This window comes from Procambarus clarkii, chromosome 44, assembly GCF_040958095.1.
Source record: "Procambarus clarkii isolate CNS0578487 chromosome 44, FALCON_Pclarkii_2.0, whole genome shotgun sequence".
Classification (NCBI taxonomy): Eukaryota; Metazoa; Arthropoda; class Malacostraca; order Decapoda; family Cambaridae; genus Procambarus; species Procambarus clarkii.
In genome coordinates, this window is record NC_091193.1 from 3,463,036 (window position 1) to 3,490,805 (window position 27,770).

The window sequence follows — 27,770 nt, forward strand, 5'->3', positions numbered from 1 at the left end:
TTCACTACCACCTGTTAGGTGGGTAAGGGGTCCAATAACACCCGCAGGATGAGTATGGGGGTCACATCCACCCACAGGAATGGTATGGGGATCACTTCCACCCACAGGAAGGGTATGGGATCCAATACCATCCACTGGATGTGTATTGCGTCCACTACCACCGACAGGATGGGTATGGGCTCACAACCACCCACAGGATAGGTATGGGGTCCAATACCACCCACAGGATGAGTATGGGGTCCACTATAACCCACAGGATGGGTATGGGGCTCCAACCACCCACAGAATAAGTATGGGGTACAATAACACCCACTGGATATGTATGGCATCCATTGCCCCCACAGGATGACTATAGGGTACAGTATCGCCCACAGGATTAGTATATAGGGTTCACTGCCGCCCACAGAGTCGGTATGGGGTCCACCGCCACCCACAGGGTCGGTATGGGGTCCACTACCGCCCACAGGGTCGCTATGAAGTCAACTACCGTCCACAGGGTCGGTAGGGGTCCACTACCGCCCACAGGGTCGGCAGGGGGTCCACTGCCACCCACTGGGTCGGTAGGGGGTCCACTGCCGCCCACAGGATCGATAGGGGGTCCACTGCCGCCCACAGGGTCGATATGGGGGGGGGTCCACTACCGCCCACAGGATCGATAGGGGGTCCACTGCCGCCCACAGGGTCGGTAGGGGGTCCACTGCCGCCCACACGTTCGGTAGGGGTCCACTGCCGCCCACAGGGTCGGTAGGGGGTCCACTGCCGCCCACAGGATCGATAGGGGGTCCACTGCCGCCCACAGGGTCGATAGGGGGTCCCTTACCGCCCACAGGGTCTCTATGAAGTCAACTACCGCCCATAGTGTTTGTATAGTGTCCACTATCGCCCATAGTGTTATTATGGGGTCCACTACCCCTCATAGGGTCGGTATGGGGGTCCATTACTACCCACAGGGTGTGTCTGGGGTCTATTTTGGCAATACTGCTTTTCCAATCTCATTTGTTGTTCAATGTAAAATATTTGTTGCTCGACTTGCAACAATTTATATATATATATATATATATAGTATAGTGCCTTTGCAATAATGTACCAATGTGTGTATTTTCATAACTCGTTTTAAATTGTTGAAAAATAAATAACTACATTGTGAATGCAAGTCAATGTTTACATGCTAAATCAGAGTTGCCAGATTCCGCTTAAAATAGCAAATTGTGCTTATTTTCAAAGCTTGAGAATTTAGCTTTAAAGTAGTTAAAAAACTACGAATTTCGCAATTTGCTATGTACTTTAGTGTACTATTTTAAAATAAGGTTGGTTTTTAAGCTGCAAGTCATATGAATCTCAAAAAAAGTATATTATTAACAATCTTATCTCCATAGTTCACTAGTTTCTGTAAATCAGATCTGGTAACTGTAGGCCAAGTACTGGTAGACTCAAGACACAATGTGTGTTGAAGCTATTCTCTTTGAAGAAGTCATCTCGACAGGATCTTCCAGCTCCAGCTATAAAACTTCACCAAACATGGATCTACCTAGTACATCAAATGGTAAGAAATTACTAAACTGTAGTAAACTGAATCTGACACTGTCATATATATATATATATATATATATATATATATATATATATATATATATGTATGTGTGTGTGTATGTATGTATGTATGTATGTATGTATGTATGTATGTATGTATGTATGTATGTATGTATGTATGTATGTATGTATATATATATATATATATATATATATGTTGTACCTAGTAGCCAGAACGTCGTACTCGGCTTACTATGCAAGGCCCGATTTGCATAATAAGCCAAGTTTTCCTGACAGTATATTTTCTCTAATTTGTTTTCTGATGAAATGATAAAGCTACCCATTTCATTATGTATGAGGTCAATTTTTTTTATTGGAGTTAAAATTAACGTAGATATATGGCCGAACCTAACCAACCCTACCTAACCTAACCTAACCTATATTTATAGGTTAGGTTAGGTTAGGTAGCCGAAAAAGTTAGGTTAGGTTAGCTTAGGTAGGTTAGGTAGTCGAAAAACAATTAATTCATAAAAACTTGGCTTATTAGGCAAATCGGGCCTTGCATAGTAGGCTGAGAAGTGCGTTCGGGCTACTAGGTACGACATATATATATATATATATATATATATATATATATATATATATATATATATATATATATATATATATATATATATATATATATATAAAAATAAAGAGTACTCAGAGAAGAAAATAAAGAGTACTCAGAGAAGACCTTGTGGATCCTCACTGAACACTTTCATATTTTCTTCTCCTACCACCCTTATTCTTTTGGTATGTGTGTATATTTATCTAACTTTATTTGAAAACGTCATTACACAAAAAAAGTTACAATATTGATTATATATATATATATATATATATATATATATATATATATATATATATATATATATATATATATATATATGTCGTACCTAGTAGCCAGAACGCACTTCTCAGCCTACTATGCAAGGCCCGATTTGCCTAATGAGCCAAGTTTTCCTGAATTAATATATTTTCTCTAATTTTTTTCTTATGAAATGATAAAGCTACCCACTTCATTATGTATGAGGTCATTTTTTTTTTATTGGAGTTAAAATTAACGTAGATATATGACAGAACCTAACCAACCCTACCTAACCTAACCTAGCCTATCTTTATAGGTTAGGTTAGGTTAGGTAGCCGAAAAAGTTAGGTTAGGTTAGGTTAGGTAGGTTAGGTCGTCGAAAAACAATTAGTTCATGAAAACTTGGCGTATTAGGCAAATCGGGCCTTGCATAGTAGGCTGAGAAGTGCGTTCTGGCTATTAGGTACGACATATATATATATATATATATATATATATATATATATATATATATATATATATATATATATATATATATATATATATATATATATATATATATATATATATATATATATATATATATATATATATATATATATATATATATATATATATATATAATTTTTTTTTCTTCCAATAATATAGTATTCGCTTGAAATTAACAGCCTGGTCAATCAGGCTGTTGGATTCAACTCCTCTCAGTTTTGTTATACGAGTTACAGCATGGTTAATCACATCCAAAATTAAAGTTATTTCCAGATGCAGTCCTAAAATTTTTAACATTGCTCTCACTAGTGTTAATGTAGATTATTTCATAATTTAAATAATATATTTAATTACTGTAGTACATTTTAACAACAATTTAACTTATAATTTTTGCAGCATAGGTCATTTGAATATAAGTATTTTATTAGAAACTATTTCCTTCAGGTCTTCAGGGAAAATTCTTGAGGAGATGCACAAACTGCAAACAATGTGTGCATGTCCGAAGCAATGTTTGCAAGTTCTGCCAGTGTGACTTCCGAAACAGTAGAGAATTAATGAAGAAAGAAGAGGAAGCCCGTTTTCTACTTAAAGGCAAGAAGGCTTTAGAACGAAATACAGCAAGCCGGGTTCTACGAAGGATTGAAAATCAGGTATTGAAGTTTGTCTACATCTGTTGTATTCATTTGTATTCTTCTTATGCTGAACTTGCTTGATAAGGTATAGAATCAACATGAATAATGCTGTACAGTACTTACATACTATTTGTTTATTTATTTATATACAAGATAGCACACTGGGATTATGAGAGTACATAGAATTGATGTTTTTACATTCTTGTAAAGCCACTAGCACACATAGTGTTTTGGGCAGGTCCTTAATCTAACAGATAATTTTAAATAGGCAATTTAAAGCTTAAATGGAAAAAATTGGCTGGTACATTGTAAGAAAGTATCACAAAGATTACTATGTACATTAAAGTAAAATTTGAGGGTTATCAACATATAAATTGTAGCATAATTTGAGGAATATTTCAAGGTATAATATAGTAAGATATGCATTCAATATAACAATCATGATATAAGGTGATAGCAATGATTACAATGGAAAAGTTGTATGGTTTAGGCACATATATTCTGGCATTGGATTTCATAAGATACAGTGCGAGTTTAATACACTAGTTAGGAAACTATCAAGAAAAAATTTAGGTACTTTTTGGTTTTATTTTTTAAAATGGCAGAAGTTGGACAGTTTTTAAATTTGTTAGCAAGTTAGTTCCATAGACAAGGTCCCTTTATTTGCATAGAGTATTTACACAGAATAACTTTGACTCTGGGGATATCAAAGATATTTATTTCTGGTATTGTGATTCTATTATGGGTTCTATTGCACATGCCCAGCTATGCTTCAAACATTTATTTTGTTGCATTTTCCCAGATAGTGTTATTGTTTAAATATTATTTGCTTTTCAGCTAACATATCTGCGTGGCTGTGGGTATGAATCAATCGTTATCTATTACAAGAAAGGACAAGCACGGGTGACACATGGTATCCTACCAAACAACGTAATACAAGAAGAGGACAAGAAGATCTTCACCACTAACTTCTTTTTGTGTAAGTAGTTCACATAATATATAAATATATCACCACCTATTATTTTCTCTCATATATATATATATATATACATATGTATATATATATATATATACATATGTATATATATATATATGTCGTACCTAATAGCCAGAACGCACTTCTCAGCCTACTATTCAAGGCCCGATTTGCCTAATAAGCCAAGTTTTCCTGAATTAATATATTTTTTCTAATTTTTTTCCTATGAAATGATAAAGCTACCCAATTCATTACGTATGAGGTCAATTTTTTTTATTGGAGTTAAAATTAACGTAGATATATGACCGAACCTAACCAACCCTACCTAACCTAACCTAACCTATCTCTATCGGTTAGGTTAGGTTAGGTAGCAGAAAAAGTTAGGTTAGGTTAGGTTAGGTAGTCGAAAAACATTAATTCATGAAAACTTGGCTTATTATGCAAATTGGGCCATGCATAGTTGGCTGAGAAGTGCGTTCTGGCTATTAGGTACGACATATATATATATATATATATATATATATATATATATATATATATATATGTATATATATATATATATATATATATATATATATATATATATATATGTATATATATATATATAATATATATATATATAATTTCAATTCAATCATCTCTGTCGTTGATGTATATGGCAAAAAGTGTGTGGCCCAATACAGCACTATGTCTTAACGTAATGGGTCCAAGGGCCCATAAGGTCTCGACAGCATTAAGGGCCCTTTAGCAAACCAGTGTGCTGGTGCCCCTATGACACCCATGACGTCTTTGTATCATTTCAAGTTTGTACATGTACTTCTTAAGATATGGGCACCATACAACTGCTGCATATTCTAGCTTTTGTCTAAAAAAATCATGAACAATTTATTTATTATTTATCCATGAATGCCAGAACTAAACCCTGTGGTACTCCACTCGTGACATTTCTCCAGTCCAATACATTGCCTCTGATTACTGCCCTCATTTTTCTATCAGTTTGAAATTTTTTAATCCATGTTAGAAGCTTACCTGTCACCCCTCCAATATGTTCCAGTTTCCAGAACAAACTCTTATGTGGAATTCTATTGAATGCCTCTTTTAGGTCCAGATAGATGCAGTCAACCCAACCATATCTTTCCTGTAAAATTTCTGCGGCTCGATCATAGTAACTGATTAAATTTGTTACACAGGATCTTCCATTTCAAAATTTTTTATTTTTTATTTTTATTTTTTATTCCAGCACGCACAAGGAAGCTTGATGCAGATAAACTTACATTAGGATCAGAAGGTGATAGCGATAATGCCCTGGAAAAAAATCCTGACGAGCTACAAGTGCAGCAGGTGCATAAAGTCCAAAAAGTACCGCAGGTGCAAGAAATTCAACAATTACAAAAAGTTCCGCAGGTGGAACATTTACAAAAAGTTCCGCCGGTGCAACAAGGGCTACCATTAGCAATCCTTCAGAAACAGCAAGAAGTACAAGTAGTAAAATTTGAACCACAGGGAACTACACCAGGAAAACAGTGTAGTAACAACGGAATGGGAATTTTAAAATACCTGAGGAAACAGGTAAAAAAGGACAAACAATAGAAATGGTTCCTTACACATTATTTGGTAGTTTATAGGTATTTTACTTATAATACTTTATATTATGTCTACAGTTTATAATTTAGTTTACAGTTAATTTACTTTTCAACTTCCATATCTTACATGAAGGATTTTTACTGTTTTTCATTTTTAAAACCTTATTAGTATCATTTATAGTTTAGTGTCAATTCACTTATAATACAATATATGGAATAATTTACTAAATTCATTTAACTATAATAAATTTAAATAAACATTTTTACCCCAGGATGAGTTTCAGTCACCCTACCCAAAAAATTAATGTTTCTTTATTACTAATCTTGTGAGAGGTAGCTTATTGTGCAGCCCATACTCATTCTGTGAGTGTTAGTTTATTGTGCACCCCATAGTCATCATGTCACCCAAGCCTGCTGCAGCTGCACCTGAGGGGTGGTGTAGGGAACCATTAGTGTACTATTATGATTTGAGAGAGAGAATGCTCTGTGGACAGAGCATCAATATGGCTTAAGGCATTGAGCTTTGCCTCAAGATGAAGCTTGGGCTGATCTCTGATTTGCTTCTTGGGAGTCTTCATTTACGTGCACCCCATACTCAACCACTTTGTAGTAATTAATTGTGCAACCCATACTCATCCTGTTACCAGTAGTTTGTGCAACCCATACTTATCCTGTGATCCCTATCCCTCTACTTCAAGTCCCTCAAGGGGCGCACGAATTCAGTTTGGCATACTGCATCCTGCCTTCCCATCCCTAGCTACTGACCCATCACAATATTTTATTTTATTTTATTTATATATATACAAGTAGGTACATTGGGGTTGTGAGAATACATTGAATAGTACAGTATTTACAATCTTGTAAAGCCACTAGTATGCGCAGCGTTTCAGGCAGGTCCTTAATCTAACAGATAATTTTAAGTAGGTAATTTCTATCAGAATTGATAAATGATAATAAATACATTGTTTACATACATACATTACAAATACATACATATAAGCTCAAAAGCTTCATTGAAGGTTGTAACAGAACCCATGAGCACCACACCAGAAAAAAATACAGTTTTGATATTCCAAGAATACGACTTAATCAAACTAGAAATGCTCTACAAATCAAGGGACCCAGAATGTGGAATGATCTTCCCAACCATGTTAAAGACTGTACCTCTCTCAACCAGTTTAAGATAAAAACTAAACACTACCTAATAAATTCACTAACCTACCTTACCCCTCTATTGTCAACCCATGTCTGTTATTTTTTTTTTTTTTTTTTAATCAACACTGTTTGTCAACCTATTGTATTTGTGCTGCTTTTTCAGTCATGTTCCCTCTTTTTTTATCTTTATTTGTATTTGTTCTCAACACATTTTATTCTTTATGCTCAATTAGTATTAAGTTCTAGATATTAATGTTTTTCCTGCCCGAAACGCGTTGCGTAATAGTGGCTTTAGGCATTGTATGTACTAGCTCTATCTATATATCGATCCATTAATGTAACATTACTTGTATGTATGTACCTTACCTGAATAAACATATTTATTTATTTATTTATTTATTTATACAAGTTTAACTCTGGGGATATCAAAGAGATATTTATTTCTGGTGTGGTGATAATGGGTCCTATTACATCTGTCCAGGAAGAGTTTCAGAGCAGGATTTGCATTTAAGAACAGGGTTTTGTAAATGTAGTTGACACAAGAGAATTTATGGAGTGAGATTATGTTTAGCATGTTTAGGGAGTTAAACAAGGGGGCTGTGTGTTGTCTGAAAGCAGAATTTGATATTATTCTGATAGCAGATTTTTGCTGGGTGATGATGGACTTGAGGTGGTTTGCAGTGGTTTGCAGTGGTTGAACCCCATGCACAGATACCATAGTTGAGATAGGGATAGATTAGTGTATAATATAGAGAGATGAGAGCAGGGTTAGGTACATAATATCTGATTTTGGAGAGTATACCAACTGTTTTAGAGACTTTCTTAGTTATGTATTGTATGTGGGTACTGAAGTTGAGTCTCTTGTCTAAGAATAGACCAAGAAACTTTCCATCATTGTTATTGCTAATGTTTACATTGTCATCTGAAGCTGAATTGCATTTGTAGATTTGCTTCCAAATAAGATGTAGTAGGTCTTTTCTATGTTAAGTGTTAGTTTGTTGGTTGACATCCATAAGTGGACTTTTTTTAGTTCATTATTAACAACATTACAGTATTTAGTGTATGTGGGTTGGGGTTGGAGTAGATGAGTGTAGTATCATCAGCAAACAATATAGGTTTCAGAATGTTAAGAACATATACATCCTGCCTTCCCATCCCTAGCTACTGACCCATCACAATATACATCCTGCCTTCCCATCCCTAGCTACTGACCCATCACAATATACATGTAGTAGAGTGTTTTCTGTAGGCAATTTTCTAATTATACAATCATATGTTGCCCTCAGCTCTCCTATTTCATACATACTTTTTTTCTTTTGCAAGGGAGTAATTACTACATCTACATTACAATCCTCCCATGGTGGTGTAAATTTTCTCTTGGGCACAGCAATACACTCTGAAATAACATCATACTTAATAACATTAGAACATAAGGTATTCATATATGCTCTTTTCTTCATCATACATTGTTCAGTACTTCCCACCTTTTGAACTGAGAGGACCAATTCATTAGCTCCCCCACCTCTCATTAATCTAATGGCAGAAGCTACATTTATCTCTGCAATTCTATCCCCAATACTCTGCAGATTCAACTCCATCCTGATTTTCTCAATCATAGCATTTCTTGGGCATCCTAAGATAATTCTCATGGCTTCATTTTGTACCTGTGGGAGGTTGGTGCTGGGGTTACTGTGGGAGGTGTACTGTGTGAGGTTGGTGTTGGGGTTACCTGTAGGAGGTGTACTGTGGGAGGTTGGTGCTGGGGTTACCTGTGGGAGGTGTACTGTGGGAGGTTGGTGTTGTGTACTGTGGGAGGTTGGTGCTGGGGTTACCTGTGGGATGTGTACTGTGGGAGGTTGGTGTTGTGTACTGTGGGAGGTTGGTGTTGGGGTTACTGTGGGAGGTTGGTGCTGGGGTTACCTGTGGGAGGTGTACTGTGGGAGGTTGGTGTTGGGGTTACCTGTGGGAGGTTGGTGTTGTGTACTGTGGGAGGTTGGTGTTGTGTACTGTGGGAGGTTGGTGCTGGGGTTACCTGTGGGATGTGTACTGTGGGAGGTTGGTGTTGTGTACTGTGGGAGGTTGGTGCTGGGGTTACCTGTGGGAGGTGTACTGTGGGAGGTTGGTGTTGTGTACTGTAGGAGGTTGGTGTTAGGGTATTCACCTAGTATATCTTGTTTCTGGGTGTACTAACCTAGTATATGTTGCGTGTGTGTGTGTATACTCACCTAGTCTCACCTAGAATATCTTGTGTGTAAGTTCTCAACTAGTACTCACCTAGTATACCTTGTATGTGTGTATTCACCTAGTATATCTTGTTTCTGGGTGTACTAACCTAGTATATGTTGCGTGTGTGTGTGTATACTCACCTAGTCTCACCTAGAATATCTTGTGTGTAAGTTCTCAACTAGTACTCACCTAGTATACCTTGTATGTGTGTATTCACCTAGTATATCTTGTTTCTGGGTGTACTAACCTAGTATATGTTGCGTGTGTGTGTGTATACTCACCTAGTCTCACCTAGAATATCTTGTGTGTAAGTTCTCAACTAGTACTCACCTAGTATACCTTGTATGTGTGTATTCACCTAGTATATCTTGTTTCTGGGTGTACTAACCTAGTATATGTTGCGTGTGTGTGTGTATACTCACCTAGTCTCACCTAGAATATCTTGTGTGTAAGTTCTCAACTAGTACTCACCTAGTATACCTTGTATGTGTGTATTCACCTAGTATATCTTGTTTCTGGGTGTACTAACTTAGTATATGTTGCGTGTGTGTGTGTATACTCACCTAGTCTCACCTAGAATATCTTGTGTGTAAGTTCTCAACTAGTACTCACCTAGTATACCTTGTATGTGTGTATTCACCTAGTATATCTTGTTTCTGGGTGTACTAACCTAGTATATGTTGCGTGTGTGTGTGTATACTCACCTAGTCTCACCTAGAATATCTTGTGTGTAAGTTCTCAACTAGTACTCACCTAGTATACCTTGTATGTGTGTATTCACCTAGTATATCTTGTTTCTGGGTGTACTAACTTAGTATATGTTGCGTGTGTGTGTGTATACTCACCTAGTCTCACCTAGAATATCTTGTGTGTAAGTTCTCAACTAGTACTCACCTAGTATACCTTGTATGTGTGTATTCACCTAGTATATCTTGTTTCTGGGTGTACTAACTTAGTATATGTTGCGTGTGTGTGTATACTCACCTAGTCTCACCTAGAATATCTTGTGTGTAAGTACTCAACTAGTACTCACCTAGTATACCTTGTCAGACCTTGCCTATACCCTATACAGACCTAGTGTGTGTGTACGATCATATGTGGCATTCTTCCAAGAAAAGGAGTTAGAAATGAAACGGTATAATCAGATCCTTTTATACAACACATTGAGAAAGAATAAAGGTTAAGTGTGGTATCAGTAAGATTTACACACTAGTCCACACTTGCGTGGTGTACAATGTAAGTGGAGGCAGAGTTGGAGGGAGGGAAATGTAGTTGGTGGACCTGTGGTCAGGGTGGCTCCAGAGGTAGGGTGTCAAATTTCAGTGTTTATGGCAGGGTAAGGGAATGGTCGTCGTTGGTCTTGTGATTCAATATTTTCTTGTTGTCGCTAAGTTACACTTTTTCAGGTCTATATAGTACAATGGCCAGTCCTCATGTACCTAGTAATTATGTACCTTAAATTATGTACGTAAATTATGTAATTATGTTCATGTACCTAGTAGCTAGTAGTTATAGTGTCAGTTGGGGGTTAATGGGCCAGGCCGAGTGTGCCTGTGCCCCACAAATATCACCCTTATTGCTGACTAGTTGGTATAACGGCTTTTCCCAAACCTCTCTCTCGCCAGAATTATACTGACATGTGAATATCTTTGGCAGTTGATGAATCCTAAATATAAATAATAAATAAATAAATGTTTATTTAGGTAAGGTACATCCATACAAGAAATTTTTACAAAGATTGGTGGACTTATAGATAGATTCATACATTGCATAACTGCATGGCATAACTGGCAATCCCCTCATAGTGTTCAAGTGAGAACTGGATAAGCACCTCCAAAGGATACCCAAGTATGCCAAGTATGCTGCCCTGAGGAACACCAATGTTGATGGGTAGGGTGGGAGAAATTGAATTATTCACAGAAACATACTGGAGCCTGTCAGTGAGGTACGTAGGATTTGAGGTATTGCAGGGAATACAAGACACTGATCACTGGTCTCCCATTTGGTCCTCATTGCTTTATCTTACTATTATTGAATGTCAATAACCGTATTATGCAATTTCAATTTCTTCTATTGCTTTCTTTATTATGCACCCCATACCCATCCCGTGGGCCGTGGTGTAAAGGATTACAGAGGCACATAATCGGTTCAGGACCGGAACCCTCTAGTTCGTTTAGCTAAGCAAATAACAATGTTTGACGCTAGTTACAAAATTATTAATGTTGTATACACATGTACACACACACTCATACATACATACATATATATATATATATATATATATATATATATATATATATATATATATATATATATATATATATATATATATATATATATATATATATAATTATACCAGTATAATCTAATAATATATACTGGTCTAATAAAATAATTATACCAGTTAATACTCTCACTCGTTGTGTTAGGATATGTTAGCTTGATAAAACTGACTGTTCATTGTTGAGAAATGTGTTAACAAACAATATATCTGACTTATCAAGACTGTAGCTTGCTTAGCAAGGAACTTTTTTTAAATTTGGGTTCAGTTTAACTACCGCTCAAGGGATGAGTAATTGGGGCATAATAAAGGAACTAAGCTGATAAAATGAAAGATGGGGGATCAGCCATTACACGTGTTAATGACTCTTGTATAGTTGTGTAGTTAAGGACATCAGGGTAAAGGGGTAATGGGCATTGTGGTTGATTGTTCTACCTGGGAATCCTCCACTGTTTTATATCTTATGTATGTATGTATGTACTAACCTAGTTGTGGTTGCAAGGGTTGAACTTTGGCTCTTTGGTCCCGCCACTTGAATACATACACTTGAATACATACACTTTCCATACACTTGAAACTGTGTATGGAATCAGCCTCCACCACCTGTGTCCCCTTGTGCGTGTACCACATGTGTTAAATAAATGTATGTATGTATGTATGTACGTATGTATGTATGTATGTATGTATGTATGTATGTATGTATGTATGTATGTATGTATGTATGTATGTATGTATGTATGTATGTAAGGAGAGAGAGAGAGAGAGAGAGAGAGAGAGAGAGAGAGAGAGAGAGAGAGAGAGAGAGAGAGAGAGAGAGAGAGAGAGAGAGAGAGAGAGAGAGAGAGAGAGAGAGAGAAAGAGAGAGAGAGAGAGAGAGAGAGAGAGAGAGAGAGAGAGAGAGAGAAAGAGAGAGAGAGAGAGAGAGAGAGAGAGAGAGAGAGAGAGAGAGAGAGAGAGAGAGAGAGAGAGAGAAAGAGATGAAGATCGAGACAGAGAAATAGATATAGACAGAGTCAGGGAGAGAATGTTAGACACAGAGACGTATAGATAAGGATATGCAAAGTCAGTGAGAGAATGACAGAGATAGAGCGAGGAAAGAGACAGAGAGATAGGCTGACACAGAGAATGTCAGAAACGAGGAGAGGCAGAGACAGAGGGACAGGGACAGACGGACAGGGCCAGAGGAGGGACGGGGGAACAGAGGGGGAGCAGTGGGACAGGGAGGGAGACAGGGACAGAGAGGGGGACATGGACAGAGACAGAGACAGAGGGACAGGGTCAGAGAGGGGGACCGGGGGACAGAGGGAGGAGAGGGGGGCAGGAGACCAAGAGAGAGGGGACAGAGGAGAGACAGGGACAAGGGGACAGAGATGGATAGGGGGACTGGAGGAAAGGGAGGGGGACAGATGATGGACAGCGGACAGAAAGAGTGGGCAGGGGGACAGAGAGGTACAGGGGACAGAGAGATGGACAGGGGGACATAGAGGAACAGGGGGACAGAGAGTGACAGGGGGACAGAGAGAGGAACAGGAGGACAGAGAAGAACAGGGGGACAGAGAGAGACAGGGGGGACAGAGACAGGGACAATGGGATAGAGAGGGACAGGGGGACAGAGAGATGGAAAGGGGGGACAGGGGGACAGAGAGGGGGAAAGGGATCTGGGACAGAGGACAGAAAATGTGGGCAAGGGGACAAAGTGAGGGACAGGGGACAAAGATGGACAGGGGGACAAAGATGGACAAGGGGGACAGGAGGAAAGGGGGGAGATGTATGAGGGGAAATGTTTGCGGAAGATGGAGAAGGGGTATTTAGAACGGTAAGTTAGAGAGGGGGCAACTAAGGCCCATCATTGAAAAACAAATGAGCATCATTGCAATAGCAGGAGCCACGCACATCTTTAGCCTGCGTTGTTGAGACATTGTCAATTAAGCGGTGTCCAATAGCAGTATCTTCGGTATTTAAGCGTTACCTTAAAAAATACTGGAAATATTGAAAGCTATTAATCCAGATATTAATCCCCTTGTGCAACGCACACAAGAGGCAACAGCTTCTAGCTCTACAAGCCGCAATATAAAATAGAGAATAGGCGATTGTTTTCACTCACAGTGTAATAAACCCACGGACCCACCCACCCGCTGAAGCCGTAAATGCCAAGACATTACTTCCGTTTAAAATTAAGCCGGAATAATCCTCAGGTATGTGGAGGATGTGGGAGGCCTTTGATCAACCACCGACTTCCTGCCCCGTCGACGGGGCCATCAGCCCTCAGTGTGCCCTCAGCCAAAATAATGTGAAACATGTATGTGGGTGTATTAAATATTTTAATTTATTATTTCCAAGATTTAGCTGTTAGCTCTTGGACCCCGCCTTTCTAAGCGTCGGTTGTCTAATGTACCGACTCTCGGCCTCTTTTCCTCCATCATATCTAAACAACATATATTTTTATCTAACACACTCACACATCCCCAAGATGCAGCCTTTAGCAGCTTCCTGACTTTCAGGTTCCTATTTACTGCAAGGTGAATAGAGGCATTAGTGTGTGTATGTTTGTGTCTGTGTGTGTGTGTGTATACGTGTGTGTGTGTGTGTGTATACTCACCTAGTTGTGGTTGCGGGGGGTTGAGCTCTGGCTCTTTGGTCCCACCTCTCAACTGGCAATCAACTGATGTACAGATTCCTGAGCCTACTGGGCTCTATCATATCTGCATTTGAAACTGTGTATGGAGTCAGCCTCCACCACATCACTGCCTAATGCATTCCATCTATTAACTACTCTGACACTGAAAAAGTTCTTTCTAACATCCTAGTGGTTCATTTGGGTACTAAGTTTCCACCTGTGTCCCCTTGTTCGCCTACCACCCGTGTTAAACAGTTTATCTTTATGTACCCTATCAATTGCATTTCTCGCAGCCTGTCCTCGTAACTCATGCCTCTTAGTCCTGGGACTAGCCTATTTGCATACCACTAAACTTTTTCAAGCTTCGTCTTGTGCTTTTTTTTTTTTTTTTTTTTTTTGAGATATATACAAGAGTTGTTATATTCTTGTACAGCCTAGTACTAAGTATATGGTGTTTGGCTAGATAAGAGTAAAACTGCTTGTAGATTAGTTTTTCAAAAAATGTTGACAAGTTAGGCAGGATTGATATAGGTCTGTAATTGTTAACATCTGTGAGATCACCACATTTGTGTACAGGGGTAACTCGCTTTTTTTAGGATAACTGGAAAGGTTTGGAGTTCAAGTGACCTGTTGAAGAGCATGAGAATTCTTTGGAGACAATTCCTAACCTATACTTCTTCTCAAGGTCATGTTTTTTATTAATGGGTTTAAGTATTCCCTTTGTAAGCAAGGGATTGTTAAGCCTTTTGGTTATGCTTACAAAAAAGTCACAGGACAGACATTATCAGCAGCAGTTATAAAATTGTCAATAGCAGTTTCATTGTGCAGCCTAAAACTTAACTCCCTTGACTCTAGAGGTATATATATTAGGTTTAGGTTAGGTTTTTTTAATTAAACCAGCCAGGATGAGTGAAGCCATGAAGGGCGTTTTTATTAATTAAAACACCCAAATGTTGGGTGCTTCAGGTGTTGTTCCTCTTGGATGATCTTGTACCTCTCTGTCTCACACCTGTAAGAATGAGTGATATGGTTAAGGGGGAAACAAAGTGCAGGCAAGGCAATGGAGGCCAGTAGTAATCTTAGGGCTAGGATAATTAGAAATTAGAGAAATTAAGTAAGAGAAATTAGCAAGAGAAATCAGGTAAAATTTATTATACTTAACTTTTGTATCATGAGTTTAGTAGTAAATCTTCATCTTCATCATCATCATCTTCACTGTCACAAAGCTCCAGGTAGGGCTCGGAAACATCAACATCCTCTTCCTGGTATCCAAATAAACGCTTTGCATCACTCAGCTTGTCAGAACACATCTTTTGCCCTTGCTTCAAAAGAGCCAAGATTCCACTCTTATTTTTGGTTGATAGGTGCTTCTCTTCAATAGTGTACTTGTTAGGATCCTGTAATATATAGACTATTTAATGGGGTTTAAGACATTTACAAATTTCCCTGAAAATACTAAAGAAATTAGAATAAATAAATAAAGTTTTCGGTAAAAGTTCAAATATATGTAAAACACACCAGTACAGTATATGAAAACCATGGAATTGTCTACCTGTCAAAGTTGTAAATAGCAAGACAAGTATAAAATTCTGCTGGATAAATGTTTATGAAGAACTGAATTGCAACACACATTTAGGCTGTTAGCTTACCTTGCTTAGATATGAAGGAAAAATTCCACATAACAACTCTTCAGTATGTTCGGTTAAAATCTCTCTCTTATTCTTGTAATATGCGAGATAATGCAGCATTTCTTGAACAGTGTGTTGTTGCTCTTCTCTGGATCTCTTCTGAAGCTCCACATCTTCTACTGCCTTCTTTTTTTGAGCAAGGGACACTAATAAAAGAGGAAATTTATATTTACTGCAAGTAAACTACAACTCAATTTAATGTAATTACAGTTTAGGTACTTGCATTATACATACTATACATAGTTTATTGTGCAGTATCAACCTGATAAAAACCTACGGATTATGATACTGCACCTATTTTACAAACAGTAGTGATGATATTTTACTTCAAAAATAAGTAAAGCTTATCCATTATGCATGCTAAATGTTAGTTATCTTGATAAGGCCGAATTGTAACCCCTGATAAAATGAGATGTAGTTACATACCATTTTGGCTATGATGAGGCAATAAATTGTGCCATGGCAGGATACCTTCTATTGCATCCTTTTCACTGAGAATTTCAGAGTTTTCACTATTGTAGATTTTTATGAAGCCTTGAAGCTTTTTCCTATCACACTCATTTCTGTGCCGGAGGGAAGAGCGCATTTTACTGGATGCTGCAAATAAAGTTTTTTGGCTGAAAGTTTTAAAGTTGTTAAAAAAATTTCCTCATCATTTACCTACATAGAAATTATAGACAAGAGCTAAATAGAAATTGCTTCAGAGTTAACAAAGAAATAGTAAGCCTACCTGCATCAGTGGCAATCAGATTTTTGGGATGCCTGATAGAGTCTGCAACTGCCTCGATAGAATATTTTATGTTCTTCGAGGTTGTTCCAGTGTTTAACTCTAACTCCTTACAAATCATTTGTAGGTCAGATCGTCATTCTTGAATCAATGACTTTTGAACATCAAGTTTGTCGATCTCATTTGAAACTGTTATTTCCGTCTCTCTGGCCTATTTGAGAATATAATAAATTTAATGAACAAATCACATTAACCATGATGAGTGGTTCGAACCTATGGGCTTGGCATTCCCAGATGCTTGCTGTAGTTGAATGCGCCACAACATGGTCAAAAGAATTGCAACCTAGGGTACTAATGAACCCACAATTCAATTTTTGTTAATTATGCACCCCCATACCCATTCCATGGGCGGTTGTGCATGCAGTTTCCCATGTACTTGGTCTGTGTCCTCCAGTAGTTTTACCTCTGATGGCCCTTTCAATACACATAGAATTCATATTATTGTGATATATCAATACATGGAGAAAGACATTGAAATGGGGGCATCAAAGGCAGAACTACTGAATGACAGAGACCGAGTTCATGGGGGAATTGTGTGAAACCTGGTTTGGCTTCAGTGGAAGCCTTGGGATCCTTGTGGGTGCAGTAGTACTCCAAGTTGCAATTCATCTGACCATGTCGTGGCGTAGTGAACTAGAGCATGCATCTGAGAGCACTCAGTGCATGGGGTTCAAACCCTCATCACAGTTCCCGTGATATATCACGATACTGTGATTTCTCTGTGAACACATTTGATATATCTCGGAATCATACATTTAGGTTAATTAAATACTATATACTTTATACAAATTAACCTTATTGATATATTGAAAAAGTTCAAGCAGTTAATTCAAGGAAATGGTCGCTAATTTATAATGGAAAATATATGTAGTACATGATCTGAACACATAACTAACCTATAAATGCATTATAATACCTTTCACATATAAATGCATTATAATAAGTTTCAAAATAAATACAAATAAATAAAATAAATATATATTATTTTTAGTACCTTTCTGAGTCGAGTAACTAATGCACGAGCCAGTCCATCAATTTTTCGATGGTTCCAAAAGACTGCACCCTCTGTGAGTTCTTCTGTTCTTTCTGAGAAAAATATTTATAGCAATGAACATCTTGAAGAGCATAGATTAATAACAGTTTCATAACATACCTTTACTCACCAAGACCAACTCAAGTTTGACCAATATATTCTATGGGTTATATTTCCTTATTCAATATATATAAACTATAATGAAAAAATACAAAAATGGCCACCATATGTTATAGTCGCCAAACAGTTATTAGGTAAAATTGAAGGTTTCTCAATATATAATAAAACTCACCTTAGTTTTCAAGCTCTGAATAGTGCCAACATGAGCTTGAACATCTTCATCTTTGCTGAAGATACTATCAGAATAATAGGGGTTTCTGATACCTCTGCAATGATAATTCAGAAATAATTATTTATTGTCTGTAACCACTATAATATTAAACAATGGGTAATGGGGTATCAAAAAATGTTTTATATGAAGAATTCTGATGCACTGCTAAATTTTACATAAAACAAAAATTTACATGGTGTTAGATAAATAAAATGATGATATGGATGCAATTGAAAGGCAAACTATAAAGACATACTCAGTTAAAAAATATGTCATATGACAATGTATATTTATATGTGCATACTTTATTTATAAGAACATTAATTTGAAGACAATATAATTCATTATAATATAGTGTGTGTAGAGAACAAAAGAATACTATACATTAAGTATCTGTAAAGCACATTTTATTACCTCCCAACTTTGTTGTAACGATACAGCTTCTTGTTGCCATCAATATGTACTGCTAAAGGGGTTTTATCACAAGCAGGACACTCATTGTCAGCTTCTCCTCTAATTTTTCTCAGCTCATATTGCTGGAATCGCCATTCGAAGAACACTCTCTTCGAAGTTATATAATTAATGGGTCCAATCTAGGAATAGAATTTTTTAGATGGTGACATTTAAAATGCATATTATGACATAAGATAAATAAACAAAAAAAACATTCCATTTTGTGTTTGAACAAAATTAAAAACTAATTATTAATAAATGAATATACATTACTACAAAATTTTGATAATTTTTGTATTGAAATATAAAACTGAAAATATTAAGAATAACGGTATCAAAACATACACGCCCACGAGAAGCACCAAAGGATTCCAGTGCAGTGACTAATGCCCGAAATGATGTTCCAGGACAATTTCTTTTGATATGGTGCCATGATTCAAGCAGACTGGTGCTGTAGAATGTGCTGCTCTTTCCTAATGATGAATAGAAACCAGACTTGTGCATGGTCTTGCCTAGTTGTTGATGCTCATATCCACAGTGGCATGTATAGATTGGAGTATAGAGGTCATACCTTCCTGTAGTTTAAAATACAGTGCATTGAGTGGTGTGGCGACTTGCTAAAATAGTGATGTAAAAATTAACATTTATAGCAACAAAAATTTCAAAATGTATTGTGATTCAGGAATATCCGGTAATGGAAATAAAAGGGTAAATTTTAAAGTTTATTTACCCATTATAGTGATGAAGATGCAGAGATTGCTGGAGCTTGAAATTTTAAACTTGCAATCTGTGCAGTTGGGGCAAGAATTTGGTGGTTGGGCTGGTACAACAGGTTCTGGTAACAAAGAAAAGGAAGACAGTTTGACAAAATGAGTTTTATGGAAAAGAATTTCAGACTGAATATTTCATTGTTTCTTGATTGTACAAAATATTGACATTATTCTCCAGATAATGACTGAGAAATTCACAGAAAAGAAACAATCAGACGATTAAATCAATCTATAAAACCAAGTGTCAGGTTTAAAACTTTAAGACTTCTCCAAATGTTGTAATGACTGAAATGAAACATTTATTCATTTTATTTTGTTATACCAAGATAATCGTAGCTCTAGACTGGGATTGGGAAGTAGAAGTAATCTCGGAACAAAGTACGGATTTTATACAGGTATCGTATACTTACTCCAGTGAAAGATATTTCCTTCAGGGCACACAGTTTGTGTCGGGTCTAATGGCTCATAAAAGCCATTTTTCCAATATAATCTGTGGTGGAAAGGCATGAGAAAATGTTGCATTTGGTCACAAATGTGACACAAAAATGCAAAACAGTCTTCACATTTGATGCTTGCCTCACAATTTGTACATTGTACACAAACTTTACCTGATGAAAAAAGGGGTAATTATTTATACTAATTTTAAATACTGTATACCTAACATTTTAAACAATCTGAAGTCTAAATGTATTAATAGAGTGTCATTAATATGCATATGATGCTTATTATACAGTATAACCTTAATGAACACAGCAATATTTAATTTACCTTTATCTGGAACACCCAACTCAGACAATGTCCAATCGAACAGCATTACCCTGCTTTCTCCCCAATTAATCTCTGCATTTTTTCTTCTTTTTTGCCAGTCAGAAACACTTGGCTGAGAATCTTTAATTTGTTCAAGTTCTGCAGCAAGTACTTTGAAATATGGGATTACAAATTAGTAAGAAAAATTTGTAAGTGAAAGGAATGATTAGTATAATATGTTAAACAAAATTTCATAGGCATTAAGCACAATTTTGGTACATAATATTTATGACGTGTGTCCATTAAATAAACCCTCATTTAAATACCAACAAATGATGTTGGGACATACCAACATCAAATGATTCCAAAGTTTCTTCACCAGCTGCCAAATAACTTTGAGTGTACGTTCTGCCACTAGTAGAATAGCCCGCATTTTGAATGTGTGGTGGTGAAAGTATAGCAGGCAGAATGTCTGGGTGGCACATTTGAAGATTTAAGCATGGTACATAATTGCAAATTGTATACAAGTATTAATATTTTCAGACAAATCTCAAGATATTACTATAACTAACTTTATGCTACCAAGTTGTTCAGTGTTATAGTAATTTAATCTCCATAATTGTCTAGCATACACTTAAAAATAGGCAACAAATATTATTGGAAAGTACACAAATAACAGCTGTAGAAATATTGTTAAGAAAATAATAGAAGATTACCATCAGATTGGGGTGCAGCTGGTCTTTGTTTTGAATTAATGTGTGATACATCCTGTATGTTATCTTTTTTCTGTTTCTTGTTTGTCACCTTTATTGAGTTTGGTTCCTCCACGTTTAAGAGTCTCTTCAAGTACTCATTTCTTTGTATCATTGCAGCACGTGCTTTCTGGTACTCACGTTCAAGATGTTCTCTAGTCATCACTGCTATTCTCCGGTGAAATTCTGAAGAGAAAATAATACTGTTCGAAGGAAAAGTACAAGAACAAAACAAGAAAATTATGCTTATGCAAAATTATGCTACAATGTACCTATTAATAATCTTAAAATTTGCTACAAATTTCCTACTTATAATTATGTGTTAAATTATGGACTTTCCCATAATGATATGCATGTTAGTGGCATTACCTATACTGCCTACCTGGAGCCCCCTAGAGAGATAGTGACACAAGTTAAGGTAATCCCTTTAGTAAGGTGCTGGGTCAACATAAATAAGCTATAACTAATAAGGACACAAATCAATATGTTCATTTAACAGTGGTATTAACATTTATATAAATATAGCTAAGAATAAGTTTTTACAAGTGTAACAAAGTGAAAGAAATGTATGAAAATTTTGATGATATATTAAAATGCTCATTGATTGAACTTGTCTTCCTATATATAAAGTATAAAAATAGTAAACACAGTACCATTATTGTTGTCTGTAGTTATTTTTGGAACATCTGGTATGTACAGCATACTGTCAAAATCCGATGATCTATCTGAAAAATTGATTGGTAGCGTAAATATTTGAATTCATTGCATAGCCTTTTATACAAACAAAAAAGAAAAATTGTACAGAAAAGCTAACACAACATTATAACACCGTGGACCCCCTACCGACCCTGTGGGCGGCAGTGGACCCCTACCGAACGTGTGGGCGGCAGTGGACCCCCTACCGACCCTGTGGGCGGCAGTGGACCCCCTATCGATCCTGTGGGCGGTAGTGGACCCCCCCCCCCATATCGACCCTGTGGGCGGCAGTGGACCCCCTATCGATCCTGTGGGCGGCAGTGGACCCCCTACCGACCCAGTGGGTGGCAGTGGACCCCCTGCCGACCCTGTGGGCGGTAGTGGACCCCTACCGACCCTGTGGACGGTAGTTGACTTCATAGCGACCCTGTGGGCGGTAGTGGACCCCATACCGACCCTGTGGGTGGCGGTGGACCCCATACCGACTCTGTGGGCGGCAGTGAACCCTATATACTAATCCTGTGGGCGATACTGTACCCTATAGTCATCCTGTGGGGGCAATGGATGCCATACATATCCAGTGGGTGTTATTGTACCCCATACTTATTCTGTGGGTGGTTGGAGCCCCATACCCATCCTGTGGGTTATAGTGGACCCCATACTCATCCTGTGGGTGGTATTGGACCCCATACCTATCCTGTGGGTGGTTGTGAGCCCATACCCATCCTGTCGGTGGTAGTGGACGCAATACACATCCAGTGGATGGTATTGGATCCCATACCCTTCCTGTGGGTGGAAGTGATCCCCATACCATTCCTGTGGGTGGATGTGACCCCCATACTCATCCTGCGGGTGTTATTGGACCCCTTACCCACCTAACAGGTGGTAGTGAACCCTATACTAATCCTATAGTTTCCAATAATCCACACCATACCATCCTGTTTGCAGTAGTTTACCCTATATACATTCCAACATAACATCGTTTTCTGTTAGCGTTCCTACAAAACATTCTTTAAAGATTTCTAAAGCACAAACTATGGTATATAATATTGATTGGTGAAGCACTTATTCTATGTAATAATTTATTGTGCTTATTATAATTTACTAAGAACAACTAATATTTCTCAAAACAAAACTACGAGCCTTCAATAGGATGTAGCTGATCTGTAATATTATAAGAGCATGGACAATAGTAGGTGAATTTCACAACCCATGTGGGACCTGAAAACTACAATTTTCGTTATAATTGAACCAATCACGACTATTCAGCTATCTACGTTGATGGACGAGTACTGTGAGACGTAAATTGGTACGTGAGGAAGAGTTTGAGCCTTGGTAAAAAAGTTAACTGGGAATATATCACATATGTACTAAATCACATTCCACATATTGACTTTAAGCACTAGTCATATATGTACTGTCTTGTGTGAGAACGGGTTGAAAAGGACTCACTCCAAGATTAATGCTCGATCCTGCTGGCACAAATAGGTGAGTACACATAAATGAATGACTTGTTCCTTCACGACTGACAATCGGGGATTCAAGGGTTCGAATCCCGGTCGGACAGGGTTGTTATTGTTGGTAGCGTTTTCTTTCACTTAATGCCTCTATTCACTTAGTAGTAAATAGGTATCCAGGAGTTAGTGAGCTACTTGCATCCTGGTGAGTTAGCGAGGGTTAGTCACTAGGTGGACCTTGTGGGGGTAGGTGTTATAAGCCTAACATGTGTATATATAATCTGCCTGTCCCCCGAGTCAATGATGTTACATTTATTAACTAAATGAAGCCTAAGAGAGCATATCTTTATTATGAGATTAGGAGAGCCTAAGATTAGTCATTTATTCTTTGAAGAGTTTTGCTTAGGTTCTTTAATTACCGGTAAGTGGGTGGCATTTGTATGCAATTTGTGCGAAATCAATAGCATGCCAACATTTCCATTTTGGAGCAACAGTCCATTTGTTGTTGGTTACATGTTGACTAAATAGTTGCTATAAGCACTATCATTAATAGAGAATTAGCTGGTATGTGTGAGTATCCTCCGCCACAGTTACCATTATCTTGACCCACTCATTCCCTAACTCACTGACATGTGATTGGCTACTATTTGTATATAATAGCAACAGCCTTACTTTGACTTTTTTTTTACATTTTTGCACCTTGAGAACACTGCTTCTCACCACATCAGCCAAGTTAAGAAACGTTGACTTTGGTTAGTACTTGGATGAGTGACCTGCCTGGGAACACCAACTGGTGCGGATGATGGTATTCATATTTGGGCAGTCTTCGTGGGTCAATGTGTGTGTGTGTGTGTGTGTGTGTGTGTGTGTGTGTGTGTGTGTGTGTGTGTGTGTGTGTGTGTGTGTGTGTGTGTGTGTGTGTGTGTGTACTCACCTAGTTGTGTTTGCGGGGGTTGAGCTCTGGCTGTTTGGTCCCGCCTCTCAACCGTCAATCAACAGGTGTACAGATTCCTGAGCCTACTGGACTCTATCATATCTACACTTGAAACTGTGTATGGAGTCAGCCTCTACCACATCACCCCGTAATGCATTCCATTTGTCTACCACTCTGACACTAAAAAAGTTCTTTCTAATATCTCTGTGGCTCATTTGGGCACATAGTTTCCACCTGTGTCCCCTAGTGCGTGTGCCCCTTGTGTTAAATAGCCTATCTTTATCAACCCTGTCGATTCCCTTGAGAATCTTGAATGTAGTGATCATGTCCCCCCTAACTCTTCTGTCTTCCAGCGAAGTGAGGGTCAATTCCCGCAGTCTCTCCTCGTAGCTCATACCTCTCAGCTCGGGTACTAGTCTGGTGGCAAATCTTTGAACCTTTTCCAGTTTAGTCTTATCCATGACTAGATATGGACACCATGCTGGGGCTGCATACTCCAGAATTGGCCTGACATATGTGGTATACAAAGTTCTGAATGATTCTTTACACAAATTTCTGCATGCCGTTCGTATGTTGGCCAGCCTGGCATATGACGCTGATGTTATCCTCTTGATATGTGCTGCAGGAGACAAGTCTGGCGTGATATCAACTCCCAAGTCTTTTTCTTTCTCTGACTCCTGAAGGATTTCCTCTCCCAGATGATACCTTGTATTTGGCCTCCTGCTCCCTACACCTATCTTCATTACATTACATTTGGTTGGGTTGAACTCTAACAACCACTTGTTCGACCATTCCTTCAGTTTGTCTAGGTCTTCTTGAAGCCTCAAACAGTCCTCTTCTGTCTTAATCCTTCTCATAATTTTGGCATCGTCCGCAAACATTGAGAGAAATGAATCTATACCCTCCGGGAGATCATTTATATATATCAGAAACAAGATAGGACCGAGTACAGAGCCCTGTGGGACTCCACTGGTGACTTCACGCCAATCAGAGGTCTCACCCCTCACCGTAACTCTCTGCTTCCTATTGCTTAGGTACTCCCTTATCCACTGGAGCACCTTACCAGCTACACCTGCCTGTCTCTCCAGCTTATGTACCAGCCTCTTATGCGGTACTGAGTCAAAGGCTTTCCGACAATCCAAGAAAATGCAGTCCGCCCAGCCCTCTCTTTCTTGCTTAATCTGTGTCACCTGGTCATAGAATTCTATTAAGCCAGTCAGGCAAGATTTACTCTCCCTGAACCCATGTTGTCGATTTGTCACGAAGTCCCTTCTCTCCAGATGTGCTACCAGGTTTTTTCTCACGGTCCTCTCCATCACCTTGCATGGTATACAAGTCAAGGATACTGGCCTGTAGTTCAGTGCCTCTTGCCTGTCGCCCTTTTTGTATGTTGGGACCACATTCGCCATCTTCCATATTACTGGTAGGTCTCCCGTCTCCAGTGACCTACTATACACTATGGAGAGTGGCAAGCAAAGTGCCTCTGCACACTCTTTCAGTACCCATGGCGAGATCCCATCTGGACCAACAGCCTTTCTAACATCCAGATCCAGCAGGTGTCTCTTGACCTCCTCTCTCGTAATTTCAAACTCTTCCAAGGCCGCCTGGTTTACGTCCCTTTCTCCTAGCACAGTGACCTCACCTTGTTCTGTTGTGAAGACCTCTTGGAACCTCTTGTTGAGTTCATCACACACCTCTTTGTCATTCTCTGTATACCTGTCCTCGCCTGTTCTAAGTTTCACTACCTGTTCTTTCACTGTTGTTTTCCGTCTGATGTAACTGTGGAGTAGCTTTGGTTCGGTCTTGGCTTTATTTGCTATATCATTTTCATAACTTTTCTCTGCTTCTCTTCTCACCCTAACATACTCATTGATGGTTCTCTGGAATCTCTCTCTGCTTTCTGGTGTTCTGTTATTCCGGAAGTTCCTCCATGCCCTTTTGTTCAGTTTCTTAGCTTCCATACATGCCCTATTATACCATGGATTCTTCTTTTGCTTCTCGGATTTTCCTTTTGGGCAGGAATGTATCTGCTTACTGCCTCCTGACACTTTTGGGTGACATAGTCCATCATATCTTGTACAGACTTAGCTCTGAGGAATGTGTCCCAAGGTATTTCCCTTAGGAAGCTTCTCATCTCCTCATAATTTCCCTTTCGGTATGCCAGCCTTTTGTTTCCTAGTTCTTTTTCGGGGGGGATAATTCCGAGCTCTACCAGGTACTCAAAGTTCAATACACTGTGATCACTCATTCCCAAGGGTGCTTCCATCTTGACTTCCCTAATATTCCACTCATTTAGGGTAAATATCAGAACAAGCATTCGAGTTAGTAGTGTGAAATTACGACTTTTTATAACGAAAATATGACAGTTACTGAGAGCGACGATGAGTCACATTTTGCCCAACCCCCCCCCCCCCCCCCTTCAGTTTTCAAAATATCCTAAACATTCCAAATTTAACCCTTGAGCCATATTTTGGAGCCAAATTCTGGTTCTCTGCACGTATTTGGAGTTTAAAATTACTGCTTTTTATACTGAAAATATGCCAATTACTGAAAGTGGCGACTGATCACATTTTGCCTAAACCCTCCCTGCAGTTTTCAAAATATCCCAACCATCCCAAATTCAACGCTTGAGCCTTATTTTGGAGCCAAACTCTGGATCTCTGCACGTATTCGCTGTATAAATTACGACTTTTTATACCGAAAATATATAAATTACTGCGAGCGGCGATGGGTCAAATTTTGCCCCCCCCCCCCCACCGCAGTTTTCAAAACATCACAAACATCCCAAATTCGACGCTTGAGCAATATTTTGGAGCCAAATTCAGGCTCTCTGCACTTATTAGTAGTGTGAAATTAAGACTTTTTATACCGAAAATATGCCAATTACTGAGAGCAGCGATGAGTCACATTTTGCCCAAACACCCCTGCAGTTTTCAAAATATCCCAAACATACCAAATTTGACCCTTGAGCCTTATTTTGGAGCCAAATTCTGGCTCTCTGCACGTATTTGCAGTTTGAAATTACGATTTTTATACCGAAAATAAGCCAAATACTGAAAGTGGCGATTGATCTCATTTTGCCCAAACCCTACCCCCTGCAGTTATCAAAATATCCCAAACATTCCAAATTCGACGCTTGAACCATATTTTGGAGCCAAATTCTAGCTCTCAGCACGTATTCATCGTTTTAAATTACAATTTTGTATATCGAAAATACGCCTATTACTGAGAGCGGCGATGGGGTCACATTTTGCCCAAATCCTACCCTCTGCTGTTTTCAAAATATACCAAATATCCCAAATTCGACGCTTGAGCCATATTTTGGAGCCAAATTCGGGCTCTCTACACGTATTTGCAGTTTGAAATTAGGTCATTTTATACCGAAAATATGCCAATTACAGAGAGCGGGGGTGGGTCACATGTTGCCCAAACCCCCCTGCAGTTTTCAAACTATCCCAAACATCCCAAATTCGACCATTGAGCCATATTTTGGAGCCTATTTCTGGTTCTCTGTACGTATACGCAGTTTGAAATTACTACTTTTTATACCGAAAATATGTTTAATTCTGAAAGCGGCGATGGATCACACTTTGCCCAAACCCTCTCTGCAGTTTTCAAAATATCCCAAACATCCCAAATTCGACGCTTGAACCATATTTTGGATCCAAATTCTGGCTCTCTGCACGTATTCGCAGATTGAAATTACGAAATTTTATAGGGAAAATATGCCAATTATTGTGAGCGGTGATTGGTCACATTTTGCCCAAACCCCCCCCCCCCTTG

The 27,770-nt window shown here is 38.4% G+C and overlaps 2 protein-coding genes and 1 long non-coding RNA gene across 4 annotated transcripts; 1 reads left to right on the forward strand and 2 right to left on the reverse strand.

The window, feature by feature from the left end:
• Positions 1 to 1,419: 1,419 nt before the first annotated feature.
• Positions 1,420 to 4,488, forward strand: LOC138350088 (uncharacterized). Its single transcript, XM_069300375.1, has 3 exons — positions 1,420 to 1,543; positions 3,314 to 3,519; positions 4,339 to 4,488. Exons 1-3 carry the CDS (start codon positions 1,441 to 1,443, stop codon positions 4,486 to 4,488), a joined length of 459 nt encoding a protein of 152 aa, XP_069156476.1. The 5' UTR covers positions 1,420 to 1,440.
• Positions 4,489 to 15,244: 10,756 nt separating this feature from the next.
• LOC138350125 (uncharacterized) lies at positions 15,245 to 17,986 on the reverse strand. 2 transcript variants are annotated; one of them, XM_069300429.1, is made up of 6 exons: positions 17,809 to 17,985; positions 16,758 to 16,965; positions 16,454 to 16,624; positions 15,989 to 16,173; positions 15,501 to 15,736; positions 15,245 to 15,348 (listed from the first exon to the last, which is right to left on the reverse strand). In XM_069300429.1, exons 2-5 carry the CDS (start codon positions 16,873 to 16,875, stop codon positions 15,509 to 15,511), a joined length of 702 nt encoding a protein of 233 aa, XP_069156530.1. In that variant the 5' UTR covers positions 16,876 to 16,965; positions 17,809 to 17,985; the 3' UTR covers positions 15,245 to 15,348; positions 15,501 to 15,508. The 2 variants fall into 2 exon arrangements, with proteins under 2 accessions (XP_069156530.1, XP_069156531.1); XM_069300430.1 differs by having other exon boundaries at positions 15,245 to 15,736; positions 17,809 to 17,986.
• Positions 17,987 to 20,232: 2,246 nt separating this feature from the next.
• On the reverse strand, positions 20,233 to 21,626 carry LOC138350126 (uncharacterized). Its single transcript, XR_011222006.1, has 3 exons — positions 21,554 to 21,626; positions 20,498 to 21,086; positions 20,233 to 20,319 (listed from the first exon to the last, which is right to left on the reverse strand). It is a non-coding gene; the product is annotated as an uncharacterized lncRNA (long non-coding RNA).
• Between the last annotated feature and the right edge of the window lie 6,144 nt (positions 21,627 to 27,770).